The 18,260-nt window shown below is 41.2% G+C and overlaps 1 protein-coding gene across 1 annotated transcript in view; it reads right to left on the reverse strand.

Annotated features, from left to right (window-relative positions):
* LOC137376591 (deubiquitinase DESI2) overlaps positions 1–18,260 on the reverse strand; it is a 70,116-nt gene that overhangs the window by 23,916 nt on the left and 27,940 nt on the right. Inside the window, exons 2-4 of the mRNA XM_068045431.1 lie at positions 3,712–3,784; positions 2,877–2,970; positions 1,395–1,536 (exon numbers count right to left, since the gene is read on the reverse strand). Of these exons, the coding sequence (XP_067901532.1) occupies positions 1,395–1,536; positions 2,877–2,970; positions 3,712–3,784 (309 nt within the window). The remainder of the gene's footprint in view (positions 1–1,394; positions 1,537–2,876; positions 2,971–3,711; positions 3,785–18,260) is intronic.

Consider the following 18,260-nt stretch of genomic DNA (forward strand, 5'->3'; position numbering starts at 1 on the left):
AGAGATCTTCTGAGTGTTGTGGGGATAGAGGAGATTACAAAGATGGGGAGGGGTGAGGCCATGGAGAAATTTGAATACAAAGATGAGAATTCTAAAAATCGAGGCATCGTTTAATTGGGAGTCAACGTAGGTCATTGAGCAGAGGGGCGATGACTGAACCGAACTTGGTTCGATTTAGCATAGAGGCAGCAGAGTTTTGTATGACCTTAAGTTTACAGAGGGCAGAGTATGGGAGGCCAGTCAGTAGTGCTTTGTAATAGTCAAGTCTAGAGGTAATAAAGACATGAATGAAGGTTTCAGCAGCAGGTGAGCTAAGGAAGGGCTGAATCAGGTGATGTTACAGCTAGTGCGAATGTGTAGTTGGAAGCTCATCTTGGAACCAAATATGACATCAAAGTTGCCAACAGTCTGGTTCAGCCTCAGACAAGGAGAGAAATGAAGTCAGTGTTTAGGGAATGGAGATTGTGGTGCGGATCCAAGTCAATGGCTTTGAACTTCCCAATATTAAATTGGAGGAAATTTCTGCTCATCCAATACTGGAATTTAGAAACGATGGGAGGGATTGAGATACCGTAGGTCGGTATTAGGGGCATTACAATTGTTTTCAGCACTGTTAGGAAAGGCAAAATAGGTCAGGTTTTCCTACTCCTAATTACCACCAAGTAATCACTGCTGCATTTGTGGAATCAAGGGGCGAGAGGAAGATGGACATCATCTGCAATGCCACCAACGTTGAATATTTGAGTCCAGTACTTCAAGATAAGAAGAAAGTTCAAGAGGAAAACAAACACCTTAAAAAAAATACATTACACCCCATGGGTCAAAAATGGACTTAGCTAAATATCCGGTTCATGCAAAATACTTTTTAAATTTTTTTTTTTAAAAAGGTTCTCTACAGTTTATTTGTACACTACATTTCCAGAACTACAACACCAGTCATAACATAATTCTCAATGGTGCCCCTCGGTCCAAGCGTGCCTGATAGGCAACAAATCAAACCATTAACATAAAGCTTTGTGGAAGTTGTATACAAATGCATCTCTACATCATTTCTGTAAAGACTGGACAACTTTACCAAAAATGGAACAATTTCTGAAGACTTGTTTACATATTTTCTATCAACCAAAGTGAGAAAAGTTTCATTACGGAGTCTTTATACAAGCGTTTCACTAAGGACACACACACATACATACAAAGAAAAACCCAAACCACTAACTGCCATCACCGTCTAAATTACACAAAGGTGATTGAGTGAAGTTGCGGTGGATAGAGAGAGAAAAGACAAAGGCTAGAAAACATAAATTCCAAGTCACTTCCAAATGCAACACCCATTTAAAATTAAAATTGGAATGAAATTAACCCTGTATGCTGGCTGTGAATTACATTGTACTTGCCTCAGATATAGCTGAAGAAAAATGGTTGCAATTTTTGTGCATTAAATGATACGCATTTCCCTTGTATTCCTTCCCAAGCTCCTCTACAATGCGTTCCACATCATCTTCTGTAAAATCGGTGCTACCCATCACAATTGCTTCCCTATGGAACACAAACAGGTTAAGTGAACTCAGACAGGAAAGTAAAGAATACTAATCTTGTGCAACAAATTCTATCACATGAAATTGTGTTTATTTCACAAATCTTTATTTAACTGAACTAGGTGGTTCTAAGTGGCCTAAATTCCTCAGATGGTTCTCAAGTTATTAGAAATGTCCCAATCTCCAAACCAGTTTAGCTTTTTCAGATTTAAAAGTAGCCATGGTAGAAAGCAAGCTATCCACATGCAAATATGGTATCGTCCACATCGCATCCTGGCCAAACTTATACGTATAACTTCAATAAGCACCGTGTAGAGTGGTTTGTATCACACTTATATGTGCAATGCCTGCTTGAGTAGTTTGCTTCTAAAATTTAATTTTGAAAGTTCCAATAACTAGTGACTAGTGTGATTGCATTCTAATCATACTCAGCCATCAAGAACAATCACATGCTTTTAAAATCCAAAGTGTTTTTTCTTTAAATAATTTTCAAATGTTAAATACATTCATGTTAGTCCCAGTCATAAATATTGTCAGATGCCTCAAGTAGATTCCATAATTTGCCCAACGCCGGCTGGTTACACATTGATTCCTGTACATTAGATATTTTAGAGCAACAATTAAGACATTGTAGCTTCCCTCCCACTTTGAAAGTTGCAATTCTGAAGCCACTCAGATGGGAGTTGGCACTTTATGTTGTGGAATATTAAACCCAAAAGAACAGAGACCAAAATAATGAAGATAATTTGGACACCACCACTTCAAATGAACATTTTCTCAAAATGTTTTGGTTCTATTTGCAAATATTATTGGTTAAATCCTTATCTTCAAATACCATCACCACATTCCACCCCATCTTAAGCTACATATTCCAGCACACACTTTCATACTAAGGTCCCACATTACCAGTTGTTCCCCAACCCCTCCAAACATACCAGTGAAGGAGGATCTTTTGGTCTCTTAAGCTGGGAACAAATAAATGGGTGCTATGACATTCGCTCTGGGGCTTTAGTTAGGAACATAGGAACAGGAGTAGGCCATTCAGCCCATCGAGCCTGCTCAGCCATTCAATACGATCATGGCTGATCATCCACTTCAATGCCTTTTCCCCCCCCCACACTTTCCATATATCCCTTTGTCATTGGTAATACAGCGAGAGTAGATGCCACTGCCTATCTGTACCTTCTGACAGCTTCACGTGTGTGCTTTGCACATGGTTTTCCCAAAATCTATCAAGTCAGCTTTACTCGTAAGTGCGATGGATGCTTAAAGAACGACGGATCATTTCAATTATTGAACTTTCAAAAGTATCAAATAAAAATTCTTGTCTAGGTTACTTACTTAAATTTGAATGTGTCTCCTAGTTCTGTTGAGTCACCAGGACTAATCTCGAATATTCCTGAAAAGGGATAAGGATGGCCACCATAGGCAAATTCTGCAGAAAACCAAGAGCCTTTACTAAGAGATTTAGTTTTAATCTACATTTTGCAATGCAAGGACACTGTCCTGAACTTATCAAATCAGCATTCCCTATAATTACACGTTGAAATTTAAAGCACTTAGCTGCAGCACAAATCGCAAACTAACACCATTTTGAGCTATGAGAAATTTTATTAACGCAACAATTTGTTTCTCTACTAACACTCAAGGTTCTCAATTAAACCTTTGCACTACAATGTAGAATGAGACTAAATTAAAAATCAACTTTTTGCAGAGAAAAGGCTGTGGTACAGGTTGCAATTTGCAGATTAAAAGGGATTCAAATGCAATTGTTAGTTTAAGTATTGGTTTCAAATATCAGTATCAAGAATTTTTTCTCCTCCCAGGAAGGAGACAAGACAGAACAGTAGAATAGTAGACATCAGGCAGAGACAATCCCAGAACCAAACTCCTGGGAGGCATTACAAAGCAGCAATGATATCAGTCAAGTAGAAATCCATACCCAGCACTGTGTTACAATCTGAGGTAATGCAGGATAAAACATACGGTAGATGGGAACTGCGGTAAGCTAAAGGCAGGAAAATACAATGCTAAGCACAAACTTCATAGACAATTGCAACCATGGGATCAAATAAATCCATAAACATTCATTCAATCAGATACACATACTTCCATCCAAATTTAAAGTAAATAATTTAGCGCAAGTTATGGAAATTTTGTTTTGTTTAATCCTTACCTCTGCCATATACTTCAATGCCCGAGTGGAAGACCCCAATTCCCAGCGATGAGGTGTATTCATTAATCCAGTACTAAAAAACGCAAAACAAGCAAAAAGGTTCGGAGAACTTATACATACCAGTTAACAACAGCTCAAATTTGGGGCAAACATTTCCTAATATCATGAATACTTTACAAAGATCAACACTACAATTCACGGTACTTCACTCAACACATATTTCAGTTGTACATGTGGTTAATCTGCTTACCAAGTGTACATAAAGCAATCAGCGTATGAATAGGATGTAGGATAGAAGATCAAAAACGTATAAGAGAAATAATCCAGCATAAAAAGAAAATGTGACTACATTCTCCACAGATGTTAAGCTGCTTTATTGTTATAATAATGTTTATTTATTTAGAAATACAGCACTGAAACAGGCCCTTCGGCCCACCGAGTCTGTGCCGACCAAGTACCACCCATTTATACTAACCCTATAGTAATCCCATATTCCCTACCACCTACCTACACTAGAGGCAATTTACAATGGCCAATTTACCTAAAACCTGCAAGTCTTTGGCTGCGGGAGGAAACCGGAGCACCCGGCGAAAACCCACGCGGTCACAGGGAGAACTTGCAAACTCCGCACAGGCAGTACCCAGAATCGAACCAGGGTCCCTGGAGCTGTGAGGCTGCGGTGCTAACCACTGCACCACTGTGCCGTTTGTGGTCCGATAGTTGTTGACAATGGACAGAAATCACTCTCCTTTTCAGTCAATGAGGCAAAAATTTCATGAAAATGTGTTTTTGCCAAAACTTCTGTTTGAGGAGGAAGAGCTATATGTTATTTTTTGATCTTGGTTGAAAGGATAAAGATAACAGTTGGGAAGAACTTAAATTCAAGAACTGCAGGTTGGGGATAAGAAACAATAGTTGGAAGGCATCAGAAAAAATAGCAAGACTAAAGGAATGAATTAAGATATATTTACATGAATGCCAAAGGAAAATGAAATGAAAAAAGGTTTATACAAATAGATATCCAGTTACTGAAACCAGTCTAAATGGGGATGCTGAATGGAGAATATGCCTGCAGTAGTATGGGTGGGTCAGGAAGATGGATTAAAAAAAAAGTCAGTGGCACCATTTATCATGGAAGATAAGTTGAAAGGAAGGAACTGGGAATTCATAGAGAGAGTCACTTTGGCTGGATCTGGAAGATAGAAGAAAAGATTTGCAGTAGGAATCAATTTACAGGCCACCACAAAATAGAGATAGATGTGCTGCTGTGGGACACTATAAAATATTCGTGCTAAGGATTCAGATTTCAATCAAACACAACTTGTATAGATATTGTGCCTTTATTGTAGAAAGATATCCTACACAACTTTACAGAAGTGTAAGGAAAAGATGGATGCAACGTTATGAAAGTACTTCCTTTTTTTTTGAGGACTCCAGTTTGAAGATTGTGGAGATGGATTCATTCGGGACTGAAGAGATTCCATCATTGCTGGACTTTTTTAAAAAAAAAGTCACTGAAAGGACTTTGGGACTTGGTTCAAAAACACACTTACTAGAAGTCACATTCCTTCAGCTAAGTAAACAGCAAATGCCTTGATGACTAGGGGGAGCTGTTTACAGAGAAGTGACGTCAAGATTTGGTTTCATTTTGGATATAGTTGAGTCAGTTGGGATTGCAGCCCGCTGAGAGAAGCACCAGCTCATCCTTTCTTCAACTCAGAAGTTCTGAGAATCCAGTGTGAGAAATAGAGAAACTGATGCCACATTTCTCCTAAACAGCCTGCCAGACTAATCCTCAAGATCGCCAGAACAGAACTGCTCCAAATAGATCCCAGTGACAGCTGCCTGCGCGTATTTGGGATACCAGAATAAAAGGAAAAACTGATAATTCCATACCTTCCCCTTTTTCTTGAAGAATTAACAAGTATTTGGCCAAATTATTAATTTGTCTTTTTTATTAAAAAAAAAAGAGATCTCTGCAGAGAAAAGTTATTTTTTCTTTAGCCGGTGTGGGTTAGGCTCAGTTGGAAGAGAACTTTCATATTGCAATCTGTGTTAATGCTTTGCATCTTTACTGAATACATCTTGTTGTATAATAAATTGATAATTTTGTAGTTTAAAGAAACCTGGTTGGTGGATTTTATTCTGAAATAAAAATATAGAGTATATAATTGGCTATATCGGTAACTGGATAAACATTTAAATATATGTTGTGACCTGTGGAGAAGTAGAACTGGAGAAAGACAGTGCACTCCTCCCACCTTGGTTGTAACAGCAGTCAAAAAAAAAGGAAATATTTGGAGGAGGGACCAAAACCTTGGTTAAAGAGACACGTTTTAAGGAGAATCTTAAAAGGAGTTGAGGAAGATTTTTTTATTCATGCCTGGGGATTTGGACATCGCTGGTTAGGCGAGCATTTGTTGCCCATCCCCAATTGCCCTTGAAAAGGTGGTGGTGAGCTCCCTTCTTGAACCGCTGTAGTCCATGTGGGGTAGGGACACCCACAGTGCGGTTAGGAAGGAGTTCCAGGATTTTGACCCAGCGACAATGAAGGAACGGCGATATAGTTCCAAGTCAGGATGGTGTGCAACTTGGAGGGGAACTTGCAGGTGGCCGCGTTCCCATGCATTTGCTGCCTTTATCCTTCTAGTTGGTAGAGGTCGCGGGTTTGGGAGGTGCTGTCTGAGAAGCCTTGGTGCGTTGCTGCAGTGCATCTTGTAGATGGTACACACTGCTGCCACTGTGCGCAGTGGTGGAGGAAGTGAATGTTTGTGGATGGGGTGCCAATTAAGTGGGCTGCTGTGTCCTGGATGGTGTCGAGCTTCCTGAGTGTTGGAGCAGCACCCATCCAGGCAAGTGGAGAGTATTCCATCACACTCCTGACTTGTGCCTTGATTTCTGAGCTGTAGCAGAGCTCTAGCAGATCTGACACAGCATTGCTTTCAGAGTATAAATTCAGGGGAGACTCAGTGCCTGGAGGGCACAGAGCGTTCAGGGAGTTTGGTAATTGAGGGAGTTCAGTAAGGAGGGGAACATAAATTAAGAAAATAAATTTGAGTACACAAAGTGTAAAGTGGAGTTTGGTGCGTGAGGGAGGTTCCTTTCTTTCCTTTACCTTTTCTCAGCCTCCAGTAGCTGCCTCTCTCTGCAGTACAGGGGAAGAAATTGATTGGTGAGTACCTGGTAAGTTATTTTACTTCTCATTGTAATAAAAAGTTTTTAAAGTTATGGTATGGCAGGTCAGCTTGGCCAAGTGCAATGTACGTCTGAGGTATGTAGAAAATCATGGATGCCCACATGTCCTAGAAGAACACATCTGCAGGAAGTGTCAGGGGCTATAGAAGCTGAAGCTCTGGGTTTCGGAACTTGAGCGGTAGTTGGAGTCACTGTAGTGCATCCGCGAGGCAGAGGACTATGTGGATAGCATTTTTCGGGAGATGATCACACCACAGGTTAGCAGCATGTGGGCAGAGAGCAAATGGGTGAGAACCAGGCAAGCAGTGCAGGAGTCCCAGGTCTACCTTGCTTGCTAATCAGTTTTCCATTTAGGATACTGGTGAGAGCGATGGTTCTTCGGGGAAGTGCAGCCAGAGCAAAGTCCGTGGCACCAGGGTGGCTCAGCTGCACAGCAGGAAAGGAAGGAGAGTGGAAGAGCAACAGTGATAGGGGATTCAATAGTCAGGGAATAAAACTGGCATTTCTACAGCAGTAAACGTGACTCCAGGATGGTGGGTTTCCTCCCTGGTGCCAGGATCAAGGACATCCTTCTGGGGGAGGGTGAACAGCAAGAGGTTGTGGTCCACATTGGTACCAATGACATAAGTAGGAAGAGGGATGAGATCCCGAAAGATGATTTTAGGGAGTTAGGAAATAAATTAAAATTAGGACCTCCAAAGCAGTAATCTCAGGATTACTTCCAGTGCCACATGCTAACGAGCAAAGGAATAGGAAAATTGATCAATTGAACACGTGGCTGGAGAATTGGTGTAGGAGGGAGGGCATCAGATTTCAGAGGCATTGGGACCAGTTCTGGGGCAGGTGGGACCTGGTACAAGATGGACAGGCTACACCTTAACAGATCTGGAACTAATACCCTCGCAGGGAGATTTGCTCGTGCTGTTGCGGAGGGTTTAAACTAGCTTGTCAGGGGTCGGGAACCTGAGGGGTAGCTCAAATTGGAAGGAAGTAAAGCTGGTAACAGGAGGTAGAAAAGTAGCAAGTGACATTAGAAGGTAGGTGAAACAAAGGCGAGCATCAACTAGGCTTGGAATGCAGAATGTCAAGACGACAAGGTTAAGGACACTCTACCTGAATGCACACAGCATTCGCAACAAGGTAGATGATTTAAGGGCCCAAATAGAGGTAAATGGAAATGATCCGACTGCCATAACGGAAAGATGGCTACATGGAACTGAATATTCAAGGATATTCAACATTTAGGAATGACAGGCAAAAAAGGAATAGGAGGTGGTGTTGCGCTGATAATAAGGGATGGGATTAGTACGTTCGTATGGAATCTGTTTGGGTGGAACTAAGAAACAGCAAGGGGCAGCAAACATCGGTACGAGTTGTTTATAGGCCAAACAGTAGTAGTAGTGAGAGTGTGGGGGTCATGGTATTAATCAGGAGATTAGGGAAGCATGTGGCATGGGTAATACAGTAACCATGGGTGACTTCAATCTGCTTATAGACTGGGTAAACCTAATGAGCACTAATGCTGTGGAGGACGAATTTCTGCAGCATTTTAGGGATGGTTTTCTAGAACCGTATGTTGAGGAACCGACTAAAGAGGCTATTTTAGATCTAGTACTCTGTAATAAGAAAGGGCCAATTAATAATCTTGTTGTAAAAGAACCTTTAGGGATGAGTGATAATATGATAAAATTTTACATTGTTTGAAAGTGAGGTAGTTCAATCTGAAGCCAGTGAGAGAAATATGGACAAAAGGAAATTATGAAGGTATGAGATGGATTGGGAAAGAGAGAGATTAAAAGGTATGACAGTACACAGGCAATGGATAGTCTTTGAAGAAATATTACATAGCTTACAGCAACTATACATTCCTTCAAAGCAGTCAACCGTGGATAACAAAAGTAGTTAAGGATTGTATAAGATTAAAAAGGACTATAAAAGTTGCCAGAAATAGTAGTAAACCTGAGGATTTGGAGGAATTTAGAATACAGCAAAGGAGGACCAAAAAACTGAAAGGGAGAACAGAATATGAATGTAAGCTAGCAATAAATATAAAAATGGACAGTAAAAGCTTCTACAGGTACATAAGAAGGAAACGTTTGGCGAAGACAAATGTGGGTCCATTACACGCAGTGTCAGGAGAATTTATATTGGGGAATAGAGTAATGATTACTATGTGTCTATCTTCATTGAGGAAGATACAAGAAATCTCCCAGAATAAGAGGTCCAAGGGACTAGGGGGAATGTGAAATTGAAGGAAATTAGTATTAGTAAGAAGGTTGCATTGGAGAAATTAATGGGGCTGAAGGTGGATAGGTCCCCACGACCTGATATTCTACAACCCAGAGTGTTGAAAGAGGCAGTTATGGAGATCGTAGATGCATTGGTGATCATCTTCCAAAATTCTATAGATTCTGGAGCGGTTCCTGCAGATTAGAAGGTAGCAAATGTCACCCTACTATTTAAGAAGGGAGGGAGAGAGAAAACAGGGAATTACAGACCTGTTAGCCTTACATCAGTCATCGGGAAAATGTTAGAATCTGTTCCAAAGGATGTGATAAATGGACACTTGCGTAATAATGATCTAATTGGGCATAGTCAACATGGATTTATGAATGGGAAATCATGTTTAACGAACCTGTTGGGAGTCTTTTTGAGGATGTTACCAACAGAATTGATAAAGGGGAGTCAATGGACGTGGTATACTTGGATTTTCAGAAGGCTTTTGATAAAGTCCCCCATGGGAGGTTGGTTAGCAAAATTAAAGCATATGGGATAGGAGGTAGTAGGAATAAATGGGTCATACTCACGTTGGCAGGCTGTGACGAGTGCGGTACTGCAGGGATCAGTGCTTGGGCCCCAGCTGTTCACAATATGCATCAATGATTTGGATGTGGGGACTAAATGTAATATTTCCAAGTTCGCGGATGACAGAACTAGGTGGGAATGTGTTGTGAGAAAAAGTTGCAAAGCAGCTTCAAAGGGATTTGGACAGACTTAGTGAGTGGACAAGAACGTGGCAGATGGAATATAATGTGGAAAAATGGGAGGTTATCTACTTTGGTAGGAGGAACAGATGTGCAGAATATTTCTTAAATGGCAAGAGATTAGAAAAGCGTAGATGTACAAAAGGGACCTGGGTGCCCTTGTCAATAAGTCACTGAAAACTAACATGCAGGTGCAGCAAGCAATTGGGAAGGCTAATGGTATGTTAGCCTTTATCGCAAGAGGATTTGAGTACAGGAGTAGTGAAGTCTTGCGTCAATTGTATAGAACCTTGACTAGACTGCACCTGGGCGTACTGTGTGCAGTTTTGGTCCCCTTACCTTAGGAAGGATATTATTGCCAGATAGAGAGTGCAACGAAGATTCACCAGACTTGTTCCCAGGATGGCGGGACTGTCCTATGAAGAGAGATTGGGGAAACTGGGCCTGTAATCCCTAGGAGTTTCGAAGAATGAGAGGTGATCTCACTGAAACCTACAAAATACATAAAAGGGATAGACAGGGTAGATGCAGCTAAGATGTTTCCCCTGGTTGCAGAGTCTAGAACCAGGAGACACAATTTCAGAATAAGGGGGAAGCCACTTAGGACTGAGATGAGCAGAAAATTCTTTACTCAGAGGGTTGTGACTCTGGAATTTTCTACCTGAGAGCTGTGGAAGCTGTGTCATTGAGTATATTTAAAGCAGAGATTGACAGATTTCTAAATACAAATGATAAGGGGATATGGGAACTGTGTGGGAAAAAGGCATTGAAGTGGATGATCAGCTATAATCATACTGAATGGCAGGGCAGGCTCAATAGGCTGAATGGCCTACTCCTACTATATTCCTATTAGCATACGTGTGGAAGCTAACCACCATATCTCCAGATTATGGAAGAGGAGGCGGCCAAGGATCGATTCTAGTGGGGACACTGAGCTAAGAATGTGGGGTAGGAGGAGAAGCTATTCCTGTTGATGCTCTGGATCCTCCTGACATAGGATTAACACTAGGGAAATATGTAGGCATGAGGTGCTTTATTTAAGTATTCAAAAAAACTCAAATGTTAGGCAAGAGAACATACAAGTGGAAGAAAAGATACATCACTGTATTTGCTTCTAACTGACAAGGATGCAGCAGTAAGCGAGGTTGAAATAGTGATACCTTTAGGGTGCAATTTTATGCTCTCCCCGCCTCCAAACCCACCACAGGCGAGAGTATAAAATTAGGTTGGATGGTGGCAGGACGTTTTGGGGGGGGGGGGGGGGGGTGGGGGGGCTCCCAGCCACCATCCTGCCTCTGCCGAAATTTAGTCCGGGGTGGAAGGGCCTGTGAACAGCTTTCCAGCCCTGCCGCCAGTTGAGGCCCTTAACTGGGTAATTAACACACAATTATGGGCCCCTTGCCGCTGCAGCCGCTATTACCAGCGCGGCAGGCGGTCCTCTCGCCGTATGGAAAGCACGGCACAAAAAACCATGTGGGCAGCTTCCCACCACAATCAGTAACCTTAAATACTAGTTAGATCATAGCTGGAGAGCTGAGTGCAGTTTTGGTCACAGCACTATAGTAAAAATGTGATTGCACTAGAGAGGGTACAGAGAAGATTTCCGAGGATGTTGCCTGGACTGGAGAATTTTCGTTAGGAGGAAAGATTGGATAGGCTAGGGTTGTTTTCTTTGGAACAGAGGAGGCCACGGGGAGACCTAAATGAAGTGTATAAAATTATGGGGAGTCTAGGTAGAGTGCATAGGAAGGCCCAATTCCCCACGGTTGAAGGGTACATAACTGGGGCATAGATTTAAGGTAAGAGGTAGGAGGTTTAGAGAGGATCCAAGGAGAAATGTTTTCACCCAAAGGGTGGTAGGGGAATCTGGATCTCACTGCCTGAAAAGGGTGGTAGAGGCAGAAACCCACAAAACATTTAAACAGTACTTGGATATTCACATGAAGTTCCGTAACCTACAAGGCTACAGCCCCGGAGCTGGAAAGCAGGATCTGTCGGCTACTGTCAGACTGTGTGGACATGATGGGTCGAATGGCTCCCTTCTGTGTTGTAAATCTTTAATTCTACATTCCTCACTCTACCATCACCATCAAGCCAGGGGATCAACCCTGATTCAATGAGGGGTGTAAAGTGTATGCCAGGAGCAGCACCAGACATAGCTAAAAACGTGGTTCCAACTTGAAGCTACAATACAGGACTACAGTTCCGAGTTCCGAAGAAGGGTCACTGACCCGAAACGTTAACTCTGCTTCTCTTTCCACAGATGCTGCCAGACCTGCTGAGTGAATCCAGCATTTCTTGTTTTTGAATACAGGACTACATGTATGCTAAACCACAGAAGCAGCATGCTACGGACAGAGATAAGCAATCCTAAAACCAACAGTTCTGATCAAAGCTCTGCAGTCCTGCCACATCCAGTCATGAATGGCAGTAGACCAAAGAAGAAATGCGAGGAGGCAGCTCCATGAACATCCTCATACTTAAATGGAGCCCAGCACTTGAGTGCAAGAGAGAAGGCTGTAGTGTTTGCAGTCGTCATTAGCCAGAAGTGCCGAGTGGATAATCCTTCTCTGCCTCCTCTTTAGGCTTCCACCATCACAGATGCCAGTCTTCAGCCAATCTGATTCACTCCAGGTTAAATGAAATGGTTGAGCTCACTGGGTTCAGCAACGGCCATGGGCCCCCAAGAACATCCCAGCTGTAGTGACGACGGGCTCCAAAACTAGCCTTGTCCCTAACTAAACTGTTCCAGAACTGCTACAAACACTGGCATCTACCTGACAAAAGTAGAAAATTGCCCAGGTATGTCCTGTACACAAATTTTAGGACAAATCCAATCCTGCCAATTACTGCCCCAGTCTACTTCCAATCAGCAAAGTGACAGAAGGTGTCGTTGACAGTGCTATGAAGTGGAACTCACTCAGCAATAACCTGCTCACCAATGCTTAGTTTGGGTTCTGCCAGGACCACTCGGTTCCAGATCTCAGTACAGCTTTGATCCAAACATGGACAAAGAGAGCTAAGGTCCAGAGGTGAGGCAAGAGTGACTGCCCTCGACATTGAGGCCGCATGTGACCGACTGTGGCATCAAAGACCTCTCGTAAAATAGAAGTCAATGGTAAACAGGAGAAAACTCCACTGGCTGGAGTCATACCTGGTACAAAAGGAAGATGGTTGTTGTTGTTGGAGATCATTGCTACAGGAGTTCAAGGACATGTTCTAGGCTCAACAATATTAAGCTGCTTCATGAATGACCTTTCCTCCATCATAAAGGTCAGGGGGGGGGTTACTGGCATTCTTGAGTTGGCTACATATCTGGTGGATGGGCGAGGCAATGGATGTTACTGATGTGCCAAAAGGCCTTCCTGTAATCCACCATCTCATATAGTGGACACTTAGATTAATTTTATATAGACCCACTTTCCTCATTTTTCTCTGAACCAATTCCATTTTCCCTTGCCCTTTTAGTTTTAATTATCCAGTACTTTCTTGAAATGTATAAATCAATTTTACATCAATCACAACTTATAACAAAGCTTCCAGATTTCTATAGTTGACAAGAAATTCTTATAAGCCCCTCAAATTGAATGTATTTGTGAAAATCTTTGACCATATCCACTTGGATTGTGAAAACGCCCTACAGTACAATTTTTCCTTCCAAACTTGCATGGAGAAAGTTTCTTGAGCTCTGAACACTATAGTGAAGTATAGGTGGTGGCTGTAATGGGATTATTTTTACTTAATAGTTTAACAGCACCAACCAAAAAAACCTACTAGCATAAACATTAAAGTGTTTAGGTTTAAGTGAGATTTTTCCAATAACATTGCACAAAATATACCCGAACATCACCATCATGGTGGAATATAATATTAAGGATGTTTTAAAAAGATTCACTGTTGTTTTATGGTGCTCCCCTGATGGTTTAGTGCATTTTGTTAAATTAGAGATTAGAAAGGTCGCATATTTGACGCCTGGCCTGTGCATAGTTAGCTCAGTCAGGCTGATGACGGGGGCTTGGGAGGGAGGAGGGAAAAAAACAGACAACATTCCTACTCCTGATCGCTATCCAGCAACCTCTACATTAAATGTGTATATCAAGTGAGGACAGGATCCAACTTGTCTGTATTTCCCATTGACGTCAAATAGCAGAACACCACTCCTTAAGGTTTGCAAATGAATGATAACCATTTGTGCATGGTACAAATGTCTCGAGTGAGATTGTAATGTATAATTGGACATAGTGTGAACACCATCACATTTACAACACTGGATTAATGATCCAATTAACATATCAAAAAGTCACATTCAGATGCTAGTTTAAGGCTAAGAACCCACTCTTGCCAGATTTACATAATTACTGTTACTTTGTATTTTGCGCCAGTGACACTGGCAGAACTGCCACACCGAATAATAAAAAGTACTTAAGTTAAAGACATGATGTTAACACTAAAATACGATTCTTGTGATTAAACCGAACATTCTGAGCCTGTCAGCATCATTCTGTCATGATCTACGTGTCCGTGGTGATCACGGTGGCCCAGTTCAGTAAACTCACTTGTTGCAATAGTGGCGTACACTGTAGATGCACCAAAGCCCAAGCTTTCAACAAATTCTGGGGCAGTTGTTAACTTGCTGGGATTTGTCAGCTAAGCAGAAGGATGCATCGCATTTTGAAAGAACGAACTGGCAGTGTATGCCATTATTATGGTGTCGGGGTAGGTGGGAAATTTGAGTCAAGGCCACAATCCCATCCTGCTCCCAATTCGTATGCTCGTATGGTGCAGAAATTCCAGGAAAATATGGCATGAGTGAATTATGCCACTGTTAACACATCATAATTTCTTGGGACGTTTACGCTACTTCACAAAGACGTTTGCCGAAAGGTTGAAAAGCTGATTTTGTATGTCTGCCCCTCATTAAAATGAATGGCTGCTTGATTTTAGAATTAAAGTTGAGGAAACCCAGCATGGGTACAATGGGCCAAATGGCCCCCTTCTGTGATATATCTTCCTATGATTCTATGACCAAGTCATTACACTTGAGCTACATTTGTTGAAATGGAGAAGCAATTTAATGCATTACACAACACAACCTGGGGAGCCTTTCAACCAGGATGTGTGCATCTGGATAGATGCAGAAGGAAAGAGGTAGGGTAAGGTGACATTTGACATGGTAGAGAAAAAGGACCAAAAAAGGTGCAATAAAAGCAAAATACTGATGTTTTTAATTTCAGATTTCCAGCAAGAAATGCTGGAAATACTCAGCAAGTCCTGCAGCATCTGTGGAGAGAGAAGCAGAGTTAACGTTTCAGGTTGGTGACCAAAAGGTGCAACTGGGAGGTAGGCAAACAGGGTGGGATCTATTTTGAGGTCATAATTAAGCAACTACTTCTCCAGACTGAGGTGACAATAGTTGATTCAAGGATCTCACCTGAGTTAGGCTGTGGGTTCAAAGACTACTGCAGGACTTAAGCACACAATCTAGGATGAAATTTCAGTGCAGTACTGAAGGAGTGCTGCACCATTTGAGGTGCTGTCTTTTGGATGAGAAGTTAAACTATCTGCTCTCTCTAGTGGATGGAAAAGACCTCATGGAAAAATTTGAAGAGGAGGAATTCTCCCTTAGTCCTGTCCCATATTTATCGCTTAACCAACATAATTCAAACAGATTACCTGGCTAGTATTTTTATTGCTGTCCGTAGGACCTTGCTGTGCATTAACTGGTTGCTACATTTTCCTACATTAACACAGTAACTTGCAAAGTACTTTGGGACGTCATGAAAGACAATAAATCTGAGTGCTTCCTTAGCCCATGTGAAAACTACTGACTGAGAAAAGGGTTATGCTCAGTCAATATATGCAGCTAAAAAGACTAGAGTTAATATTCGCAAATAAAACCTATGCCATGCACAGCTAGACAGAGCAAGATTATACAATGGAAGACATGACTGGAAGAGTCATGTAGGAGTCATGTAGAGTCATGGGCGGCACAGTGGCGCAGTGGTTAGCACCGCAGCCTCACAGCTCCAGCGACCCGGGTTCAATTCTGGGTACTGCCTGTGTGGAGTTTGCAAGTTCTCCCTGTGTCTACGTGGGTTTCCTCCGGGTGCTCCGGTTTCCTCCTACAGTCAAAGACTTGTAGGTTGATAGGTTAATTGGCCATTATAAATTGCCCCTAGTATAGGTAGGTGGAAGGGAAATATAGGGACAGGTGGGGATGTGGTAGGAATATGGAATTAGTGTAGGGTTAGTATAAATGGGTGGTTGATGGTCGGCACAGACTCAGTGGGCCGAAGGGCCTGTTTCAGTGCTGTATATCTAAAACTAAAACTAAGAGGAGTTTCAATTTTGTGGGTGTTAGAACCAGTTGTGGAACAGCTGTCTCTACAGGAAAGATGGACTCCACCCAAATAAAACTTGGCACCAATAGGTAGTGTTGTAGGAGAGAGTTTAAACTAGGATGCGCAGGGAGAAACCACGTTTTAAGAATTTAAAAAAAACAGGCAATTTATCTCCATTTCCAACATCATCCAGTTCTGATGCATCAACCTGAAGTAACGGTTTCTCACTCCATAGATGTTGATTGACCTGCTGAGTGCTTCCAGAAATTTGTTCTTTTTATTACTTAATTTATTTCTTTGTTGTTTATAGGACCTCTGCATTTGCCTGCATTACAACAGTGATTAGACTTCAAAATCACTTCACTGAGTATGGTGCTGTTCAAATACAAACTCTTTCTTTTTATAGAAATGGAATTGGCCAGCGTTGTGGCATTTATAGACAAAACACAATTTTAGAAATAAAGTCAGTGAACTAAAAGTACTAATTAGAATGCAGGGACATGACGAAGGAAACTTGGCTTCAGTCAGCCAGGTCTGAGAACTGAATATTCACAACCATAAAATTTTCAGGAGAGATCAAATGGAAAAAGAGGAACATGCTTCTGTTAACCAAGGATACATTGCACAGGCATAGAAAGGAAAGTTGAGGGGAAAAAAAACAATGATAGTGCTCATGAGGAGTCTGTCTGGGTTGCATTAAGTAATAATATGGATCTGTTACCGCACTGGGAGTACACTGTAAGCCACTACTGGAAAATAAATCAGAGATGAGGTTTGTAGTACTAACAGAGCTTAATAATGGTGGGCTTAAAAATTACCTAAGTAGGATTTGGATAAGACAAACTTTGTGACCGAAATACCAAGAGTTTCTTGGAAAATATTCAGGACTATCTTGTTAATCAGTATGTTATAAGTTTAAAAAGAAAACAATGCAGCACTGAATCTAACTCTGGGTAACATTTGGAAAATAGTAGCCATCCCTTAATTAGACTCACACTGAAACGAAGTAAAGTTTAGTAAGATGTTTGATGGAATGTCAGCTAATTGGAATGAAAGAGGACCTTGCCCAGTTTAATTGTTGGGAAAAAATGGTACATTACAGTTGACCAGCATTAGGAGATATTTAGAAATAAAATGGATAAGATACAGAAGGAAAAAGGAAGGAGGGAGGCAAGAAGAGGGAAAAAACTGCATTTATTTGGTGCTTTTCACGACCATCGGATGTTTCAAAGCACTCTACGAAATATTCCAACTAAGAATGAAGGGGATATGAAAAAGCCTGGGGTTCCATCACTATAGCGATTAGAGCCAAGATTAGATATTTTTTTTTTAAAGATGCACATAAGTAGAAGGATACTACAGAGACTAAGCATTAAAAAAAAAGCAAAAAAAAAATCAAGAACAACTATGACTAGACCAGCAGTTAAAAGAAAAATAGCAAGGATTTCTAGAAAAACATAAGTAGCAAAGTCAAAAGGAAGAGCGGAGCCACTTAGTCAAAGCACATGCAAGTCAAAAAATGGCAAACATACTTAAGTACTTATTTTTGCAGCAGGTGAAAAATGGAAGTCCAAGAGTATCTGAAGTGGATGTGAAAGATCCATTATTGAAGATAAAAGTTCAAAAGAAATGAAGAAAAAATAATGGGTCTGAAAGCTGTAAGATAGCCAAGCTCAGATTGTAATGAGTATCAGAATACTGAGGGACTAGGGCTAGTGAGGAAATAGCAGTAGCAGTCACCATAATATTCTAAGCTACTTAGAAATGGAAACTGTGCCAAAGTTCTGAATGGTGATCAATTTTAAAGACCTGGCAACAAAAGGGAATACAATAACAAGAAATTATATGGGAATTAATCTTACCTTGTGTATTAAATTCTAGAAAAACAGCCAAAAACAAAACCAGGGCTCGTCAGCATGGATTTGTTAACGGCACATTGTGCTTAATTAATTTAGTTGCATCTTTTCAAAAAAAATCAAGTGTATAAAGGGGAGCACAGTGGCAATTGTACACAGGGATTTTCAGGTGT

This window comes from Heterodontus francisci, chromosome 13, assembly GCF_036365525.1.
Source record: "Heterodontus francisci isolate sHetFra1 chromosome 13, sHetFra1.hap1, whole genome shotgun sequence".
Classification (NCBI taxonomy): domain Eukaryota; kingdom Metazoa; phylum Chordata; class Chondrichthyes; order Heterodontiformes; family Heterodontidae; genus Heterodontus; species Heterodontus francisci.